Consider the following 18315-nt stretch of genomic DNA (forward strand, 5'->3'; position numbering starts at 1 on the left):
AAGTAAAAGTTAATTTCAGTAATTCAACTCAAATTCAATGCACACAGACTGAAGTAGTTTAGGTTTCTCAATTTAAGTCTTTGGTTCTTTTAATTGAGATGATTTTGGCTTACATTTAACAAAAAAAACACCAATTCACTCAACAAATTAGAATACTTCATAAAACCAATAAAAAAAATATTTAGTGAATTGTTGGCCTTCTGGAAAGTATGTTCATTTACTATACATGTACTCAATATTTGACAGAGGCTCCTTTTGCTTTAATTACTGCCTCAATTCGGCGTGGCATGGAGGTGATCAGTTTGTGGCACTGCTGAGGTGGTCTGGAAGCCCAGGTTTCTTTGACAGTGACCTTCAGCTCATCTACATTTTTTGGTCTCTTGTTTCTCATTTTCCTCTTGACAATAGCCCATAGATTCTCTCTGGGGTTCAGGTCTGGTGAGTTTGCTGGCCAGTCAAGCACACCAACACCTTGGTCATTTAACCAACTTTTGGTGCTTTTGGCATTGTGGGCAGGTGCCAAATCCTGCTGGAAAATGAAATGCAAAAGGAAGCATAAAGTGCTCCAAGATTTATTGGTAAACGGGTGCAGTGACTTTGGTTGGACCAACACCGGCAGATGATATTGTACCCCAAATCATCACAGACTGTGGACACTTAACACTGGACTTCAAGAAACTTGGGCTATGAGCTTCTCCACCCTTCATCCAGACTCAAGGACCTTGGTTTCCAAATGGTTTCATCTGAAAAAAGGACTTGGACCAATGGCAACAGTCCATTTCTTCTCCTTAGCCCAGATAAGACGCCTCTGATGTTGTCTGTGGTTCAGGAGTGGCTTAACAAGAGGAATACGACAACTGTAGCCAAATTCCTTGACACGTCTGTGTGTGGTGGCTCTTGATGTCTTGAACAAGCCTCAGTCCATTCATTGTGAAGTTCACTCCAATTCTTGAATCAGTTTTGCTTGACAGTCCTCATAAGGCTGAGGTTCTCTCGGGTTGTTTGTGCATCTTTTTCTTCTGCTCAACTTTCTGTTAACATGCTTGGATACAGCACTCTGTGAACAGCCAGCTTATTGGCAATGAATGTTTTTGACTTACCCTCCTTGTGAAGGGAGTCAATGATTGTCAGAGACCATTTTGAAGGCTCAGGAAACCTATACAGTTGTTTTGAGTTGATTAGCTGATTGGCATGTCATCATATTCTAATTTGTTGAGATTGTGAATTGGTGGGTTTTTGTTAAATGTCAGAAAATCATCACAATTAAAATAACTAAAGACAAACTTCTTCAGCCTGTGTGCATTGAATTTATTTACTACATGAGTTTCACAATTTGAGTTTAATTAATGAAATAAATGAACTTTTCCTCGACATACAAATTTATTGAGAAGCACCTGTAGAGTCGTAATGTCAAATTAAGTTACATGGAAACTAGTTACTAGTCAAGTAGTCACACTGCCTGAACTGTGCCATATTTTAACCCCCCCCCCCCCCCCCCAGGTCTCACCATCTCTGAGGAAAGTGTCAGCAAAGCAGAGGCAGCGCACCACTCCAGACAGCGAGTCGTCTGCAGAGCGGGGCTCAATCCGTCTCTGCACTGGCGTCACCTCAGCATCATGCTCCGCCAACTGAGCGTTGGCCTCCTGCACCTGAGGAACACAAGATGAGCTTCTTAAAGGAGACTAATAACCAACATCCCCTTCAAACACAAGAACCTGTAAGATAGTAATGCATATATGTGGGGTTTCTTTAGACACTCACTTTACTGGTGGGACTATTAACCACAACGCGTTTCTTCCCCGAGACTCTACTCTTCCGGATTCTTCTGAAGGACTGGCGCAGGGATTTCTTCAGAGACTTCACTCGAGACAGCGGGCCCTCCATAGCCAGAGAGTCATTGGGGTGCAGAGTGCACCTATGGAAAAATGCAAAACTTTCTTTTACAGCAAAGTACAGTCAAACAAATGTCAGATTTTTAATAATATCCTATGAGGTTATTTTTGCACTGTATCTTTACTGTTACTATAAATATAAACATTCATAAAATTATAGTTTTATATAGTTATTTTATACAGTTCTTACTATTAAAAAATACTTCTAATAAAACTGATTACTATATTATTAATTATCACTTATAAATTAATTGAATTCATTTAACACTTAATATATTAATAATTATAAATTAAATTAGCAGTAAATTACTTTAATAATAGTAATATAATTATAAAAATATATTTTGTATTTAATAAGTTTCTTTTAAATAACATTTCTGTATTACTTATTAACTTTTATTAAAGTAATTTAAATGTATGAAATTATTATTGTTAGTGTTGTAAATAATTTATAATAATAATAATAATAATCATATCAGTTGATTGTTTTAAATAAATGTATTTAAAAATTTATTTATTATTATTATTATTATTATTATCATCATTAATAATAATAATAATAATACTTCTATTAAAGTGATTAAATGTATAAAATTATATCTTTGTTGTTGTTAATAATACATTTCTTTAAAACAATAACTTGTATTATTATTAATACTTTTATTAAAGTAATTTAAATGTATAAAATTATATTATTGTTGTGGTGGTTATATTATGATGGTAATAATAATACATACATTTAAATAATTATACATAATTTCCTTAAAACAATAACTTAAATAATTATTATTATTATTAATAATAATAATTATTATTTATTGTTGTTAATAATAATTTAATATGTTTAAACTACTTTAACAAAAGTATTAATGATAAATACAAAAATTGTTTTTTTTTTAAGAAATGTGTTATAATCATCATTATAATATTATTGTTTTTGTTGTTAACAATACATTTATAATTGGGCTGGTTATTATAAGCAGATGCTGTGTATGCAAGAATATTATATAATAACAATTAATGGAATATACATGCAATACATTTCCATTTTCTTGTTTATTTTTAATGTTTGTGTCATTAAATATTTGTCAAATTTAGTTGGAAATGCAGCTACGTATGAGACATGCTCACCGAGACAATCATGTGTTAATTAATTCTGCTATTAAATAGCGTTCATTTAAAAAAGGAATCGAGCCAACCCCAATTCAGATAACTTGAATCTCTTTATAGCAAAGGAGATAAATCTCTTTCAATTTGAAGCACTGATTAAACAAGCATTTGGCAAAGTAACACAGCAGCTTTGAATGGCACCACGAGTTACCTCGCCAGCACTAGACTTCGCCGATGATAATCAAAGAGGCCAAAGCCATGACTGGTGCCAAAGGCGATGAGGTTCCACTCTGCGTGCAGGGTTACTGCAGTAACGGCCGCAGGGGGCATGCACTGCACCAGGACAACCGGCTGGAATCCAGGAGCAAACACTACTGAGCCGCTCTTAGGAGGCAGCCGGTCATGACCCTTCCACGTGAAACCCTCTCGGTCCTGGAGCAGGTCCGCCGTGGCCACATCAATCATGTGATCAGACTTCTCATCGCTAAGAACCAGAACTATAACCTGTGAACACAGTATGGGTTACAACATGATCACTTATTTTTGAGAAGCCAACAGCCATTTGAAAGCCTACAGCCTAAAGTTGTTTTCTTTGTACACAAAAAGTATTCTTGTAGCTTCATATAATTACTGCTGAACCACTGATGTCACATTGACTATTTTAATGATGTCTTTACCTTTCGGGGTCTTAAATGTGGTAGTTGTGTTGCTGTCTTTCTCTCAAATATCTTAATTTCTGTCTGAAGATGAACAAAGTTCGTACGGGTTTAAGTCATTAATAAGAGAATTTTAATTTTTGGGTGAACGGTCACTTTAAGAGGCTATGAGGATTCATTATGGTTAGGTTGTAGCATTTTTAGACAACACACATCAAAAACGGCTAAAGCTAACGCTTCCGGTCTAGCAGTATGTGGGAAAGGAGACCAGAGGCAACTTTTTTTTTTTATGGATGTTAATAGAGGAGAGGCTTCATGACGCTAAATAAACAGCTTTTTAGAGGAAACTTAGCTTATCGTTTAATAAATCGACATCCTATCTGCTAATCTTCAACATGTTTTACACCAAACAATACTTTTAGATTGAACTATTTTTAGAGTTTACCACAAAAAAATTTTTATTTGATAAGAGAAGATACTGACTTTTTGCTACAGGTGAGATACAGCTTACGCCACTTTTCCCATTCATTCCTATGGGATCCGTAAACGGCGAATGAGTGTCGCACAATTGAAATAATGTCAAGGCTGTAATATGATGGTTATTAAGGGACACTGGATCCAAGTTAGCCATTACACTTTCTCCAATAGTAAGTAATAAAGACCCTCTCATCTCCCTATAGTAAAACAATCTCTGACAAAGCTACCCAACTAAAAATATATTTGCATTAATCATTAAAAACTGGTCATCCTACTTGTCCGGCAGTTCCAGCCACCACCAGTTTTCCGCTGTATTTACAGATGCTGATCTTCTGGATTGCTAGTCTGGGATCATCACTGTATGGGTCAAAACAGCCCACCTGGAAATAAATGAAAAGCAAACACGGACTGTTATTCTTCTTCATCGATTCTTACAGCTGCACAAACAGAGCTGCAATATCCCTTTTATGAGGGGACGTTTAGTACAAAAACACACCCGAGCCAAAGAAAAGTAAAAATACCATCTATACAGTCTTAAAGAAAAAAGCTTCAGCCATATAGCTCCACACATTATGAGCAATATAATGCAATCTGTAACAATATAAGACTGCATTTCCTTCCCCTCTAGACACATTGACCCTCAATAACGTCTGATCCCAGCCAAACAGCTGCGGACAAAGACTAGAACAAAGAAAAGAAGAATGTGCATGTTATGAAAAAAAAAAAAAAAAAAACAGTAAAAACAAAAGCAACGCAGAAGTGCCATCCAGATCAGCAATGTGCTTCATCTTCGGCAAAGTATTTCAGTCGTCAGACAGGCAGTCTGCTTTAAATTAAGGTGCATAAGGAATCGAGTCCAGTGTGAATCCCAAATGCTAAAGTGGGCCACGCGCCAGACTGCATTTGGTGTTTTATGGAGAAGCTGAAGAAGAGGAAAAGGAATTAAGAAAACAAAAAGAAGGGAGAACAGAAGGGAGAGGTCAAGAATGTTGCTAAAGCTTCCCTTGTTGTGAAAGAAAACAGTGAGTAAAGTAAAACAAAATAAAATAATGTCCCGGTGTTCACATGATGTGATTTAAGCTTTGTTTTAAAAGTCAAAGAAATCATCAGATCTCCCATAAATCCCTGACCTTTCTGAAAGGAGGCCATTCCTCCTCCCCGGCCTGCGTCAGGCTGTCGTTGTGGTCGCAGTCCGTCTGAAAGATGTTGGCTGTGCTCAGTTTGTACAGCGGTTTGAGCGACACTCCTGACGCATCCCAGAAACGCACTGTACCATCCTCATGACTGACAAAAGAAAACAAATACAAGCAGACATCATCCTGACAACTGATCCAAATAAACACAAATGTCTTCATTCAAACCTGTGGGACGTTTTATCAAAACACTGAAGACAAATGTAAGAAGCTGTTCAGATAACTTAATTTTGATTCTCATTAGTGATGGGAAGAATAAAACAAAATACATTTAAATTAAAAAATAATAATTATTAAAAAAAAATTATAATAAAAACTCACCCAGTTAACAGCAGTTCTTTCTGCTTTGGATCAGCTGCCAAGTTTTTCCCTCCACATATTGGCCAATTCTGTCAAAACACAGAGGGGAAAAAAGCACTCAGGGCGGCCACTTTAACAAACAAAAAAAACATCTGGCAAACTTTAAATTCTCTAATGAAATAACATTAAATAAGATCTTTGATGCTGGTTTGTGTCTTACTGGTGGTGGTTAAGTAAAATCCATTTCAGAAAGACTAAGCTATTAAATCCAAAAATACAACACGAGCGTGCTGTATTAAATCAGTTCATTTATATAACCGTGACAAAAAAAATGAAGGGTGGTGTTTGTTTTATGATGATAATGTTATACACATAACAGATGTTATACTAAATACAAATATTTAGTATTCTGCTGAAGTGAAAGAAAAACAATCCGCATGTAAAAGCATGAAAGCCAGCTATATGTCAGTTATGGAAATGTCAACACATCATTTTAACATTCTCCAGAATTTGCAAGTCGATTTTAAATCCATTCTGACAAATTTGCTGTTAAACCAACAGAGGACAGAGGTGGGGGAAAAAAGTGCAGTTTTGCGTTTCTGTATGGGGTCTTTTAATTCAGCCACCTCATAGTCCTGCAGTGGACACTGCTGCTGGCCCGCACTGACCACTCTCTCCCACAGTTTGGGCGGCACATTTGAGATGTGACATGAACAGGTGACGGCGGAGGAGTGCAGAGGAGCCAGATAGGGAGCAGGGACAGTGGGCCAGCCAGCCATCTGAAGATCAATCACTACCAGCTCCTCTTCCAGAAGAACCACAAGCGCTGATGGGTCATCAAATTCTGTGAGGCACAAAAATAACTGAAGTCCATGCACAACAACAACAACAAAAAAACATTTAGCATACACATGTAGCATCAGTGATTTATAGGACACTTGTTACATGAACAGCTGTTATTGATACTTAGAGATTATTTAAAATCCCTAGGTAGATCATGTTGTATAATAAAACAGTTTGGAGTAGAACTTTCAGCAAAATGAATCTTATTACGATCAATCCTGAAGTTTGATGTTATGAGCTCAAAATAAGAGTTAGGGCAAACCACCCACCTGTCTTTTCAGTTATCAGCCCAAATCTTTAAACATTAAAGGCCCCATGGGCGGCCGGCTCACCCTTCTCTTTGTCTGTGCAGTGAATGGTGAAGAAGTCTATGACACGCGAGGTGAAGTCCAGGGTGACGTGGCTGCTGTCCTGGAGGATGGTCAAGCAGTGTCTGTCTCCATAGCTGGCTCTGGGCATACCGCCACTAAACAACACTAGAGGAGCTCTACAGACACAGAGGAGACCCTCCTGAGAGAACGAAAACATGTCATCATGGGATTTCATTTCCCACACATTACAGCACGCACCCGGATTCGGTTGTCCTCCACAGGATCTTGTTCACGGCTTTGCAGGGAAAGGGGCCTGAGATGAACAACACAAAAATGAGGAAAACAGAAAGACAAACCGAGTTTAAGGGAAACCACCAAAACTACAGAAATCTTGGAAGAGTACAGGGCAAAAACTGGAAAATATCCGTAGTTCCCCCAAGCGATTAGCATCAACAAACCATCAGCTAATAGTGAAGAGTGCATTTGAGGTTTACGATCCCTTTAATAGGTCTGGAGAAGGATTTTAATGGCCTATTACAAAAGTTGAACGGACTCTAAGCTTTGGTATAGAACAACTTTTACTGGCATTGTGCAAGTTAAGCAAACTTTACAGCATGACCAGTCGTCGATGAGCTTATGGCTACTGGAATTACTGTACCTCCATTAAAAACAGCCCAAAATATGAGGTGCATTTACAAGCATGTTAAATGTTTCATTTCGGCCATAATAAAACGATAGCGAGTCTTAAATTTAAACACTTTAGTCTGACTGATATAGTAATAGCGATTACAGCTTTGCTTTGTCCAACATGTTTTTCCATTAATCGGACAACAATAAGCCTCAAAAGTTTGGGGTAGTAAGATTTGTCTTAAGGTTTATGAAAGATAACTCTTACACCCACCAACACTCCATTTATTTGGACGCTACTACAGTAAAAAACAATATACAGTAATAGTGTGAAATATTACAAAAATATGTGAAAAAATCATCTTATTTAATCAAGATTTTAAAATGTAATTCATTCCTGTGATGTTCAGCATCATTTCTCCAGTCTTCAGCATCACATGATCCTTCAGAAATCATACTAATGTGATGACTGTCGTTGTTGAAAACTGTTGTGCTGGTTAATATTTTTTGCGACAACTAATTAATTTTTTTCAGGATTCAAGTTCAAAGGAACAGCATTTATATGAAAAAAATGCTTTAACGGTCACTTTTGATCAATTTAATGCATCCTTGAATAAAAGTAGACATTTAAAAAAATTTAAATTTTATCTGAGCCCAAACTTATGAATGATAGTTTACACTTGGACAGACAGATGGATAACGTAACTTGACCATTGTAATTGCACATGTAAACAAGCTTACTGCTAACAAACAATCTGTGTGTGTGAGAACCAAAGAGAAAAAGGGAAGGGTGTGTAACTGGCATGTGTTATGGCTCACCATATGGTATGGAGGATGAGATGGGGTCATGAGTGCAGGGATTGCTGGTGCTGACAGCCCACACCATGTATCCGCCATCACTATGAGAACTAACAAAGCTGTTTCCGGACCGTTCCCAGACCAAACTCTCCAGCTGCTGCAAGAGTGACAGTCCCACACAATACACAGCGTCAAAGAAGGACCAAAGACGATGAAGGGAAGTCAAAAGATCCAAGTTAAACCATCTGGACATCTTAACTTTTAAGCACTGATGATTTGAAGATGGAATTAAAGGAGTTTTTATGAATCGTGAACAGATCTCTTGACCTGATCATTTTTGATGTTTATGATTCCATTTAAATTCAATGCATTTCAACCACAAACCAAACAAGTGTTGAAAACCATTTGAGAAACATCAAACAAACTCGCACACAAACCCACCTGCTTTCCCAGGAACAGGTTGTCTACATGCCGACAGTTGAGGTCCCAGAGTACAACCAGACCTCTGCTGTAACCAATGAGGATTTTATCAGAGTCTTGTGGATGTTCCTGCAGGGACTCCACGGGCCCCAATGATTTTCCACACTTGTACTCCTCTGGAACGCTGAAAAGGGAAATAACCAGACATGTGAATGACATTACAAATAACAAGCTTTTATTCAGAAGATTCAGGAAACCTACAGACTGATGATAAAACCAAGCACGTCGCTGCACATAGGAACATTGGGAAGATGTATTCTCTTTTGTAGTCCCACCCAACTGCACTTCTATTTGGAGAAAAACCCAAATCTGAGGACATACTACTTTGTACCAAACCACACTTCCAAACACAGAGCACTACTGAAGTACAGAAAACCTTTACTGCAAAACTTCACTCGGCACTCTTTTTCTCATCCGAATCAAATGCAGGCTTGTGTGGAAAAGCATTTTGCATGGAAAAATTTGCAGGTCTCAGGGTTCAGCGAATGATGAATAAACAATGTATCGAACATTTGGTAACAATTACTCTTGATTCATGTTTGCAAAGTCTAACGGGGTGAACGGAAAGAAAACACAAAGTTCAATAAACAAGTCCAAAAAAAAAATATACCAGTGGTTTCAATGCAAAAATAACACGGCAGAAGTTGACAACATTATCAGACGCCGACATGCCTAAATTCAGTTTGAAAGTCAGACAAACGATGACCAATCAAAAGCCACAATCCGGGATTCCTCCGTGGCTGTGGCATGGATTCAAGAGCTGGAATGTGCATGGTACACCCACAGAGTAAGGATGAGATGCAGCAATGAAGGGAAAGAGGAAGAGAGGAAGGCGCTTGGAAAAGAAGGACTGGAGTAGTCCTCTGGTGGCTTGGCTTCGGATAAGAACAGCCAAAAGAAACAAAACTTTCACACAAACAACATGAGGGTTTTACAAGAAAATCACTGAAATGGCATTAATGCTTCAGAAGGTTGAACATTGTCAAAGTTAATGGAAGATCTTGCGATTTTAGATCTTAGATAATTTTATAAAAACTGAAAATGTGCAGGACAAGGCTCTAAGGTTCTAATGAGCTGAACTATGATTTTCAAATTATCTTTGCATGATTTTTCTAGTTATTCATAATTACTGGATACGGATTTTATAGAAACTGAAATCACAGAGACATTTCTAAAAAAAAAAAAAAAAAAGAATTCTAATTTACAATTCTGACCATATTTATTAAAAATACATAAAACAACCATCATCATACTGTTATATAATTACATCAATCATATAACTCATATTACATACATATACACACACACACACACACACACACACTATTAAAAATAAAAGGCAGTCCTAGTATTAAATACAAATACATTTATTTTATAGTAAACTTAAAAATAAAATGCTAGTATTTACCACTACTTTCTTTGTTTGCCTCTTTAAGAAGAATCGCTTTATGTATTCACCAATTTTAAGTCGCTTTGGATAAAAGTGTCTAAAAATAAATAAATAAAAGCGCTAATCATCATATTCAAACTTAAAATCAGCCGTCTTTTATTTTGGCAGTTTGCCGGCAAGTAAGTATACGCGCTTCCGGATTTAGCGCTGCTGCTGATTAAAGCGCGTCAGTGGATGAATGTCACAGTTGTGCATTGTGCTTTGAAAACAGCATGGCCTAGCCAAGATTTATGTTTTCAGGTTGAAATTAAAACTTATATAGTACAGTTTGTGATCTAAAAAGGTAATTGTGTATTAATAGCTGTCAACCATGTCGGTATGCAAATGCGCTGTCAGAACATATTTATATAACGCATTTCTTTTATTTTGGTCGCGCATGCGGACCACTTATGTTCACCCCTGTATGTGTGTATGTATATATATACACAGTACAGACCAAAAGTTTGGACACACCTTCTCATTCAAAGAGTTTTCTTTATTTTAATGACTGTGAAAATTGTAGATTCACACTGAAGGCATTAAAACTATGAATTAACACATGTGGAATTATATATGGAATTATATACATAACAAAAAAGTGTGAAACAACTGAAAATATATCATATTCTAGGTTCTTCAAAGTAGCCATCTTTTGCTTTGATTACTGCTTTGCACACTCTTGGCATTCTCTTGATGAGCTTCAAGAGGTAGTCACCTGAAATGGTCTTCCAACAGTCTTGAAGGAGTTCCCCGAGAGATGCTTAGCACTTGTTGGCCCTTTTGCCTTCTGTCTGCGGTCCAGCTCACCCCTAAACCATCTCGATTGGGTTCAGGTCCGGTGACTGTGGAGGCCAGGTCATCTGGCGCAGCACCCCATCACTCTCCTTCTTGGTCAAATAGCCCTTACACAGCCTGGAGGTGTGTTTGGGGTCATTGTCCTGTTAAAAAATAAATGGTCCAACTAAACGCAAACCGGATGGAATAGCATGCCGCTGCAAGATGCTGTGGTAGCCATGCTGGTTCAGTATGCCTTCAATTTTGAATAAATCCCCAACAGTGTCACCAGCATAGCACCCCCACACCATCACACCTCCTCCTCCATGCTTCACGGTGGGAACCAGGCATGTAGAGTCCATCCGTTCACCTTTTCTGCGTCGCACAAAGACACGGTGGTTGGAACCAAAGATCTCAAATTTGGACTCATCAGACCAAAGCACAGATTTCCACTAGTCTAATGTCCATTCCTTGTGTTCTTTAGCCCAAACAAGTCTCTTCTGCTTGTTGCCTTTCTTTAGCAGTGTTTTCCTAGCAGATATTCTACCATGAAGGCCTGATTCACACAGTCTCCTCTTAACAGTTGTTCTAGAGATGTGTCTGCTGCTAGAACTCTGTGTGCCATTGACCTGGTCTCTAATCTGAGCTGCTGTTAACCTGCGATTTCTGAGGCTGCTGACTCGGATGAACTTATCCTCCGCAGCAGAGGTTACTCCTGGTCTTCCTTTCCTGGGGCGGTCCGCATGTGAGCCAGTTTCTTTGTAGCGCTTGATGGTTTTTGTGACTGCACTTGGGGACTCAAAGTTTTCCCAATTTTTCGGACTGACTGACCTTCATTTCTTAAAGTAATGATGGCCACTCGTTTTCCTGTACTTAGCTGCTTTTTTCTTGCCATAATAAAAATTCTAACAGTCTATTTTAGTAGGAGTATGAGCTGTGTATCCACCTGACTTCTGCACAACACAACTGTTGTACAATATGACATTTTCCGTTGTTTCACACTTTTTTGTTAGGTATATAATTCCACATGTGTTAATTCATAGTTTTGATGCCTTCAGTGTGACTCTACAATTTTCATAGTCGTGAAAATAAAGAAAACTCTTTGAACGAGAAGGTGTGTCCAAACTTTTGGTCTGTACTGTGTGTATATAAATATATAAATTATGTATATGTATATGTATATGTATATGTACGTACGTACGTACACACACACACACACACACACATATATATATATACACAGTACAGACCAAAAGTTTGGAAACATTACTATTTTTAATGTTTTTGAAAGAAGTTTCTTCTGCTCATCAAGCCTGCATTTATTTGATCAAAAATACAGAAAAAAACTGTAATATTGTGAAATATTATTACAACTTAAAATAATAGTTTTCTATTTGAATATACTTTAAAAAAATAATTTATTCCTTTGATGCAAAGCTGAATATTCATTATCATTACTCCAGCCTTCAGTGTCACATGTAACATCCAGTCTATCCCATGATCATTTAGAAATCATTCTAATATTCTGATTTATTATGAGTGTTGGAAACAGTTCTGCTGTCTAATATATTTGATGAATAAAAGGTTAAAAAGAACTGCATTTATTCAAAAAAAAAAAAAATTCTAATAATATATTTTCTTTACTATCACTTTTTATCAATTTAACACATCCTTGCTGAATAAAAGTATAAAATATAAATCTATATATTACACACACACACACACACACACACGTTAATACAATCATTATGAAATAATATATAAAATAATTTGTTAAATAATCTGAATATTAAATTCTCTCAAACATAATAATAATAATAATAAAAAAAAAACAATATACCCCGGTTTTTCATGAATTTACAAAAAAATACATCTACAAAAATCAATCTACAAAAATGATATAGTAAGATAGTTTTTTCAAACGAGATTTCAGCGAGGTTAGTAGAGGATGGCCACACCACAGTGGATGCCTATTAGATGCCTATTAGATGCCTATAAAACTCATATACATGCCAAGCTAAAGTAGTCAACATTTGAAGTGGATCAAAACCTTTCATCAAAGTTGTCCTAAAACCAAAACAATACCCATTCTTGTCTTAGGACAAGTTTGATGGACTTTTCTGATTCACTTCAATTGTAGACTACAGTAGATGCCCCCATGTCTTATGAAAAACAAATCGCCACAAAACACAACGCTTTTTTTCTACTGAGCCACAAACTATATTTTGGCATTCCAGATCCTGCTGATTCCCAAAGATGAGTGTGCAAAGCTCATATCCCCCATTTTAAACACCTCCTCGGCTGGGGCCCAAGAGATTTGGCACTTGCTACAAAAGCATTTTGTTCAGTAGTTTCCTGGCTGACACATACTTATTACCAGTGGCTCAGATAGGATGCCCATTAGCCTAAATTGTGCTCAGTTAATGAGCAGTTCAAGGTCTCTCAGAAGCAGATGAACCACCCAGGCTATATCTGCAAAAGAACACGCCGGGAAAGCTGTAATTTATCTCAGAGTTAAATAACGTCTTTAAAGAGTAAGATGAATAGTTAGTGTGATTTCCTGCCTAGTAGCAGAAATAAACACAGCCTTTAGGAAAAACAAGTTTCCTCTTAACAAACAGTGTATTATCCTTACAATAACAAATGGATAGCAGCAGCTTAAAAGATCCCATCAGATCACGGGGATCGAGGTCTTTCTGAACTCCAAACGTCTAACTGTTGCGGTGAGAAGTCTGGGCCTTGGCAGTGGGACAGGAAAGCTCAAGCTGCATATAACCTACTGACAGAGTAACAGACAGCCACAGCTGGGGGCTAGAAGGGGCGCATCAGGAACTTTGATTCGTTCCCAGTTCAAAGTGTATGAGAGAAGTGTGACAAAAGCGGCTCGGATGGGGCCAAAGGAGGGAAAGAAAATAAACAAAAGGTCTTGCTGCAGCTTCATTAACCTCAAGCACAGTCCTCTCAGATGGGGTGGGAGCCCCCAAATGCTTATTTTATGAGGTAAGTGTTGTGGAATCTGCCTGCACAGCCATCTTTATTAGAGTCCAGTGTAGACGTCCTGAGTCACAGAGGCTTAAAAAAATACCCACGACATTCAGAAAATCCTTTTCAGAGAGGCTGCAGACAGGGTTAGGGTTATACTAATAAATGAGTTTATTCTGCAAGGATGCATTGAACTGATCAAAAATTAAAGTGAAGATATATAAAGACATTATACTTTTACTAAATTTGAATTCAAAGAATCATGAAAAAAAAATGTATTACAGTTTATCATATCAAAATATTAAGCAGCACAACGGTTTTGTTGCATACGTGACCCTGGACCACAAAACCAGTCAGAAGGGTCAATTCTTTGAAATTGAGTTTTATACATTCATACATACATCTGAAAGCTGAACAAACAAGCTTTTTATTGGCTTATTAGGACAGGACAATATTTGGCCGAGATGCAACCATTTGAAAATCTGGAATCTGAGGGTGCAAACAAATCAAAATACTGAGAAAATCACCTTTAAAGTTGTCCAAATGAATTCTTAGCAATGCATATTACTAATCAGAAATGAAGTCTTTATATAGGTCCTGTAGGAAATTTATACAACATCGTCGTTGAACAAGATCTTTACTTAATATCCTATTGTTTTTTTACATTAAAAAAAATAGATAATTTTGACCTATACAATGTATTGTTGGCTATTGCTACAATTATACCCCCCCCCCACTGACTTAAGACATGTTCACATATCAGAATGATTTCTGAAGGATCATGTGACACTGAAGACCGGAGTAATGATGCTGAAATTTCAGCTTTGCCAAAGGAATAAATTACATTACATATATGATAAACAGATAGACAGAAAAGTTATTTTAAAATTATTTCACAATACTGTAGTTTTTACTGTATTATTTGTATTTTTGTATTATTTTTTTACAAATAAATAAAGCCTTGGAGGGCGTAAGAGACTTTTAAAAGTCTTAAGTGTAATATAACTGAGATTTCAGTTTTACACATGCACATTTGAACAGAGCCCCCCAAAAAACCTTGCCTTTTCATACTCCGGCAGCTATAGTAAAGTGGTAACATCTGGATGACGTGACAAGGTCATCACTGGAAGGGCGGCTCTCACCTCTGCATGATCTCATCCTGGAACAGTGACTTGTTCATCAAGGTGAGGGTGGGCAGTTTCAGGAAGTGCACCCCACCACCTTCAGTGCCCAGAGCAAGAAGTTCACAGCTCAGCTTCAACAGCATGACGGTCACACGTGTCGCACTACACAGGAGAAGGAAGCAGCATAAAGGTCATAGTTTGGACAAGACGATAAAGGGCATCATACGAAGCAAATGTGAAGAAATGCAACCAGAATAAGGATCAAAACCTTACCTGGTGCTCTCGATGCCTGGCCTGCCAGGCAGGTTGAAGCTGTGAACCTCCACCAAATGTGATCGGTTTTCTCTCTGCACAATCTCCCATAGGTGAATGGTGTTATCATCCAGCAAAGAAAGTATCCTCCCCTATAAATAGAAAAAAAAAAAACCATCTCATATGGTTTAAAGACACAACTGTTCAAATTGCAACTTTCAAAATAAAAGCCCTCTACAACGTCAATAAAACACACACAAACACCTAATAAGCTACAATGACTGAAACATGGTCTTACCTGTCCATAGAGAAAGTGTATCTGAGTGACGGCAGCGGTGTCTTTATGAAGGCCAGTCATCTCCACCCCAGGAGCCCCATATCTTAATGCGCAGTCAAAGGAAAAATCTTCAGACTAGGCTTTCATAATCGATTATGGAGTCAATTATATTTTCAATTGATCAAATATTAATTCTTACTCTCTTTAAAAAAAAAAAAAAAAAACAACAACATGCAAACTTAAGTCTTTAGAAATGCTCGCTATACACTGTGCTTTTGAAGTAATGACTTTACTGTAATAGTGTTGTGAAGTAAGTGGCTGTTAGGTTACAGTTTACAAGAAATATGCCTTGCATAAGATTAAAAACCTAAATTTAATGTCTAGCATTTGATACTGTATGATACTGTCACAATATATCATGCAGGCCCATACTTTTATTTTTGTTTCTTTCAAAGGGAAACCAAGCCAAATCAAAGCTAAATGTGAATGTGGTGAAAAATTCATGAAGCAACACTGTGTAATGACTTCAACTCAGGAAACAGAGGCTTCTCTGAGGGAATTAATTATAGTCGTATAATGCTCATTAAACAGCCCACTGAACTAAATACTAAGAACGGAGCCAAAATCTAATCAAAAGGATTGGCCCACACTCAATCTGATCATAAAGGTCTCCAGAATAAGCAGATATCTCCCACTTCTCTTTTTCAGCTTGACATCAACAGCAGCTGGCAAAGCTGATCGTGATTTTCTTGAAGAGACGGTCGCTCAAATGATTTCTGGACTGCTATTGTAGTCTGCTTTTCATTACAAAACTACACAGCCTTCCACTCTCATAACAAAAGAGTGGATATCTAGGTCAAATCTGATCCACGTAAAATGATCCAAACTCTGCAGGAAGAAAGAGACATCCTCAGAATAACTAAATTCAGCAGGCCTTTAAAGGAAATCTTTTGTTTTGTTTTTTTTTAAGAGCATGAGTGCACTATGCATATTGCATACCATTTAATAGTATGTACCATGCAAAGCATGCACTTAATAAGATGACCAACCATACTGTCAAAAATGTGCAGTATACATCCCCAACAACACATTTTGAACACAGGCCATTTCTCTCTGCAGACTTGCACGTGAGGCAGGGTAGGTACATCTGATTCAGATTAATGAGAAGAGATGCAGTCACAGTGTGAGGGGAGCACAGGACACACTGTCAGCTCCATTGAGTCCAGAACAAAAGCTCAGACTGTGTGGCACTGCCGCACGTCACCCAGCCACCTCACACGCAGCGCTCTGAGAGCCACTTCAGCTGATGCCTAATCAAGCCCATAATGTCTTACACAACCAGGCTCTTGAAACAGCACCCCAGACGAACTGCTCCATTCTGAAGTCCCCTTGGTTGCCATGGCAGCATCTCGATTATGTCACACAGGAACAGGCATACTGTTATTTGCAGAAGGGGCTCGTATACCCCAAAAAACGCAACACTATGAAAAGGTCAAAAGTTGGAAAACATGTAACATCTCACACCAATTATGCATAACCCGACAACATGAAATGTCATGTTAACATCTCAGACAATGTTGTTCATCAGATAATGATCATAAATGGTTTTTGCCTGCATAAAACCTCTTTACCCAAAAAAACAAAATATAAAAAAATAAAAAAGTAATGCAAATGTGGTTTTTGCATGTTTTTTTTTAAAGGGTTAGTTCACCCAAAAATAATTAATAATTAATTACTCACCCTATTGTCGTTCCAAACCCCTAAAACCTTCCTTCATCTTATGAAACACAAATGAAGATATTCTTGTTGAAATCCAAGAGCAACTGACACATTCAAGGCACAGAAAGATAGTAAGAACATCATTAAAATAGTCCATGTAACAAATACGTGGACAATTTTAACAAAGTACCTTTCTGGGCCTTGAACGTGGTAGTCACATTGCTGTCTATGCAGGGTCAGAAAGTTCTCAGATTTCAACACAGATTTGGAATGACATGAGTGTAAGAGTAGTAAGAGTAATTAATGATAGTAGTAAGATAAAGTAGACGGTAGCAAAATAATGTTTTATAAATAATATAAATGCACTCCTGAAGTAAAGCTTCCTGTAAGTTCTATTAATGCATTACGCATTTTCATTTTCATTTAATCAGCAGTTCTTGTCTTCCCTGGGAATCAAACCCATGACCTTGGTGTTGCAAGTACTATGAAGTAGCACTTGAGCTAAAGAATAATTAAAATAATAATAAATTACTACTACTGTTAATATTCTTATTATTATAAAGGATAATACAAAAACAACCTCTAACGGAAGAGGCAATATACAATATGAGTTGGACTGCACTGGATAAAGTCCATAGAATGGCAGTTAAGTAGGATGTGTCCCTTTGATCAGCTCCACTCCATTAAGGATTACGTCATGCTTCTGCACAATAGGCAGAGAAAAAGGGAAGACAGAGAAAGAAGTGGCGGAGATGATCAAAAGGGGGAAAATGGATACAATAATGGAGGTGGAAAAAAAAAATCGTACATCACCAAAACAAGGTCCAAGCATAGAGCACAGAAAGATGTGGGAAGCATGTTGGGAGAGCAGGGCCTCTGTGTTGAGTGTGTGAATTAAACTGAGAAGTAGAAACATCTGTGAAGTTCTCACACTAAGCTCCGATTACTCTACAGGTCATTAACATGAGCAGAGAGCCCTTGTCATTTCCCCCCCCCCGCAAAAACTCCCCCTACAGTCAATAAAACAAGAATTAAACCCTCCTTTCTGAACCAACCGAACTCAGTGCATTG

The 18315-nt window shown here is 37.5% G+C and overlaps 1 protein-coding gene across 1 annotated transcript in view; it reads right to left on the bottom strand.

The window, feature by feature from the left end:
* llgl1 (LLGL scribble cell polarity complex component 1) overlaps positions 1-18315 on the bottom strand; it is a 37117-nt gene that overhangs the window by 7308 nt on the left and 11494 nt on the right. The window contains exons 3-16 of the mRNA XM_059558366.1: positions 15547-15628; positions 15270-15400; positions 15015-15158; positions 8649-8811; positions 8229-8364; positions 7041-7095; positions 6804-6958; positions 6255-6472; positions 5650-5717; positions 5266-5419; positions 4411-4515; positions 3214-3506; positions 1762-1915; positions 1508-1649 (exon numbers count right to left, since the gene is read on the bottom strand). Coding sequence (XP_059414349.1) covers positions 1508-1649; positions 1762-1915; positions 3214-3506; positions 4411-4515; positions 5266-5419; positions 5650-5717; positions 6255-6472; positions 6804-6958; positions 7041-7095; positions 8229-8364; positions 8649-8811; positions 15015-15158; positions 15270-15400; positions 15547-15628 — 2000 coding nt within the window. The remainder of the gene's footprint in view (positions 1-1507; positions 1650-1761; positions 1916-3213; positions 3507-4410; positions 4516-5265; positions 5420-5649; positions 5718-6254; positions 6473-6803; positions 6959-7040; positions 7096-8228; positions 8365-8648; positions 8812-15014; positions 15159-15269; positions 15401-15546; positions 15629-18315) is intronic.

Source organism: Carassius carassius, chromosome 1, assembly GCF_963082965.1.
Source record: "Carassius carassius chromosome 1, fCarCar2.1, whole genome shotgun sequence".
Classification (NCBI taxonomy): domain Eukaryota; kingdom Metazoa; phylum Chordata; class Actinopteri; order Cypriniformes; family Cyprinidae; genus Carassius; species Carassius carassius.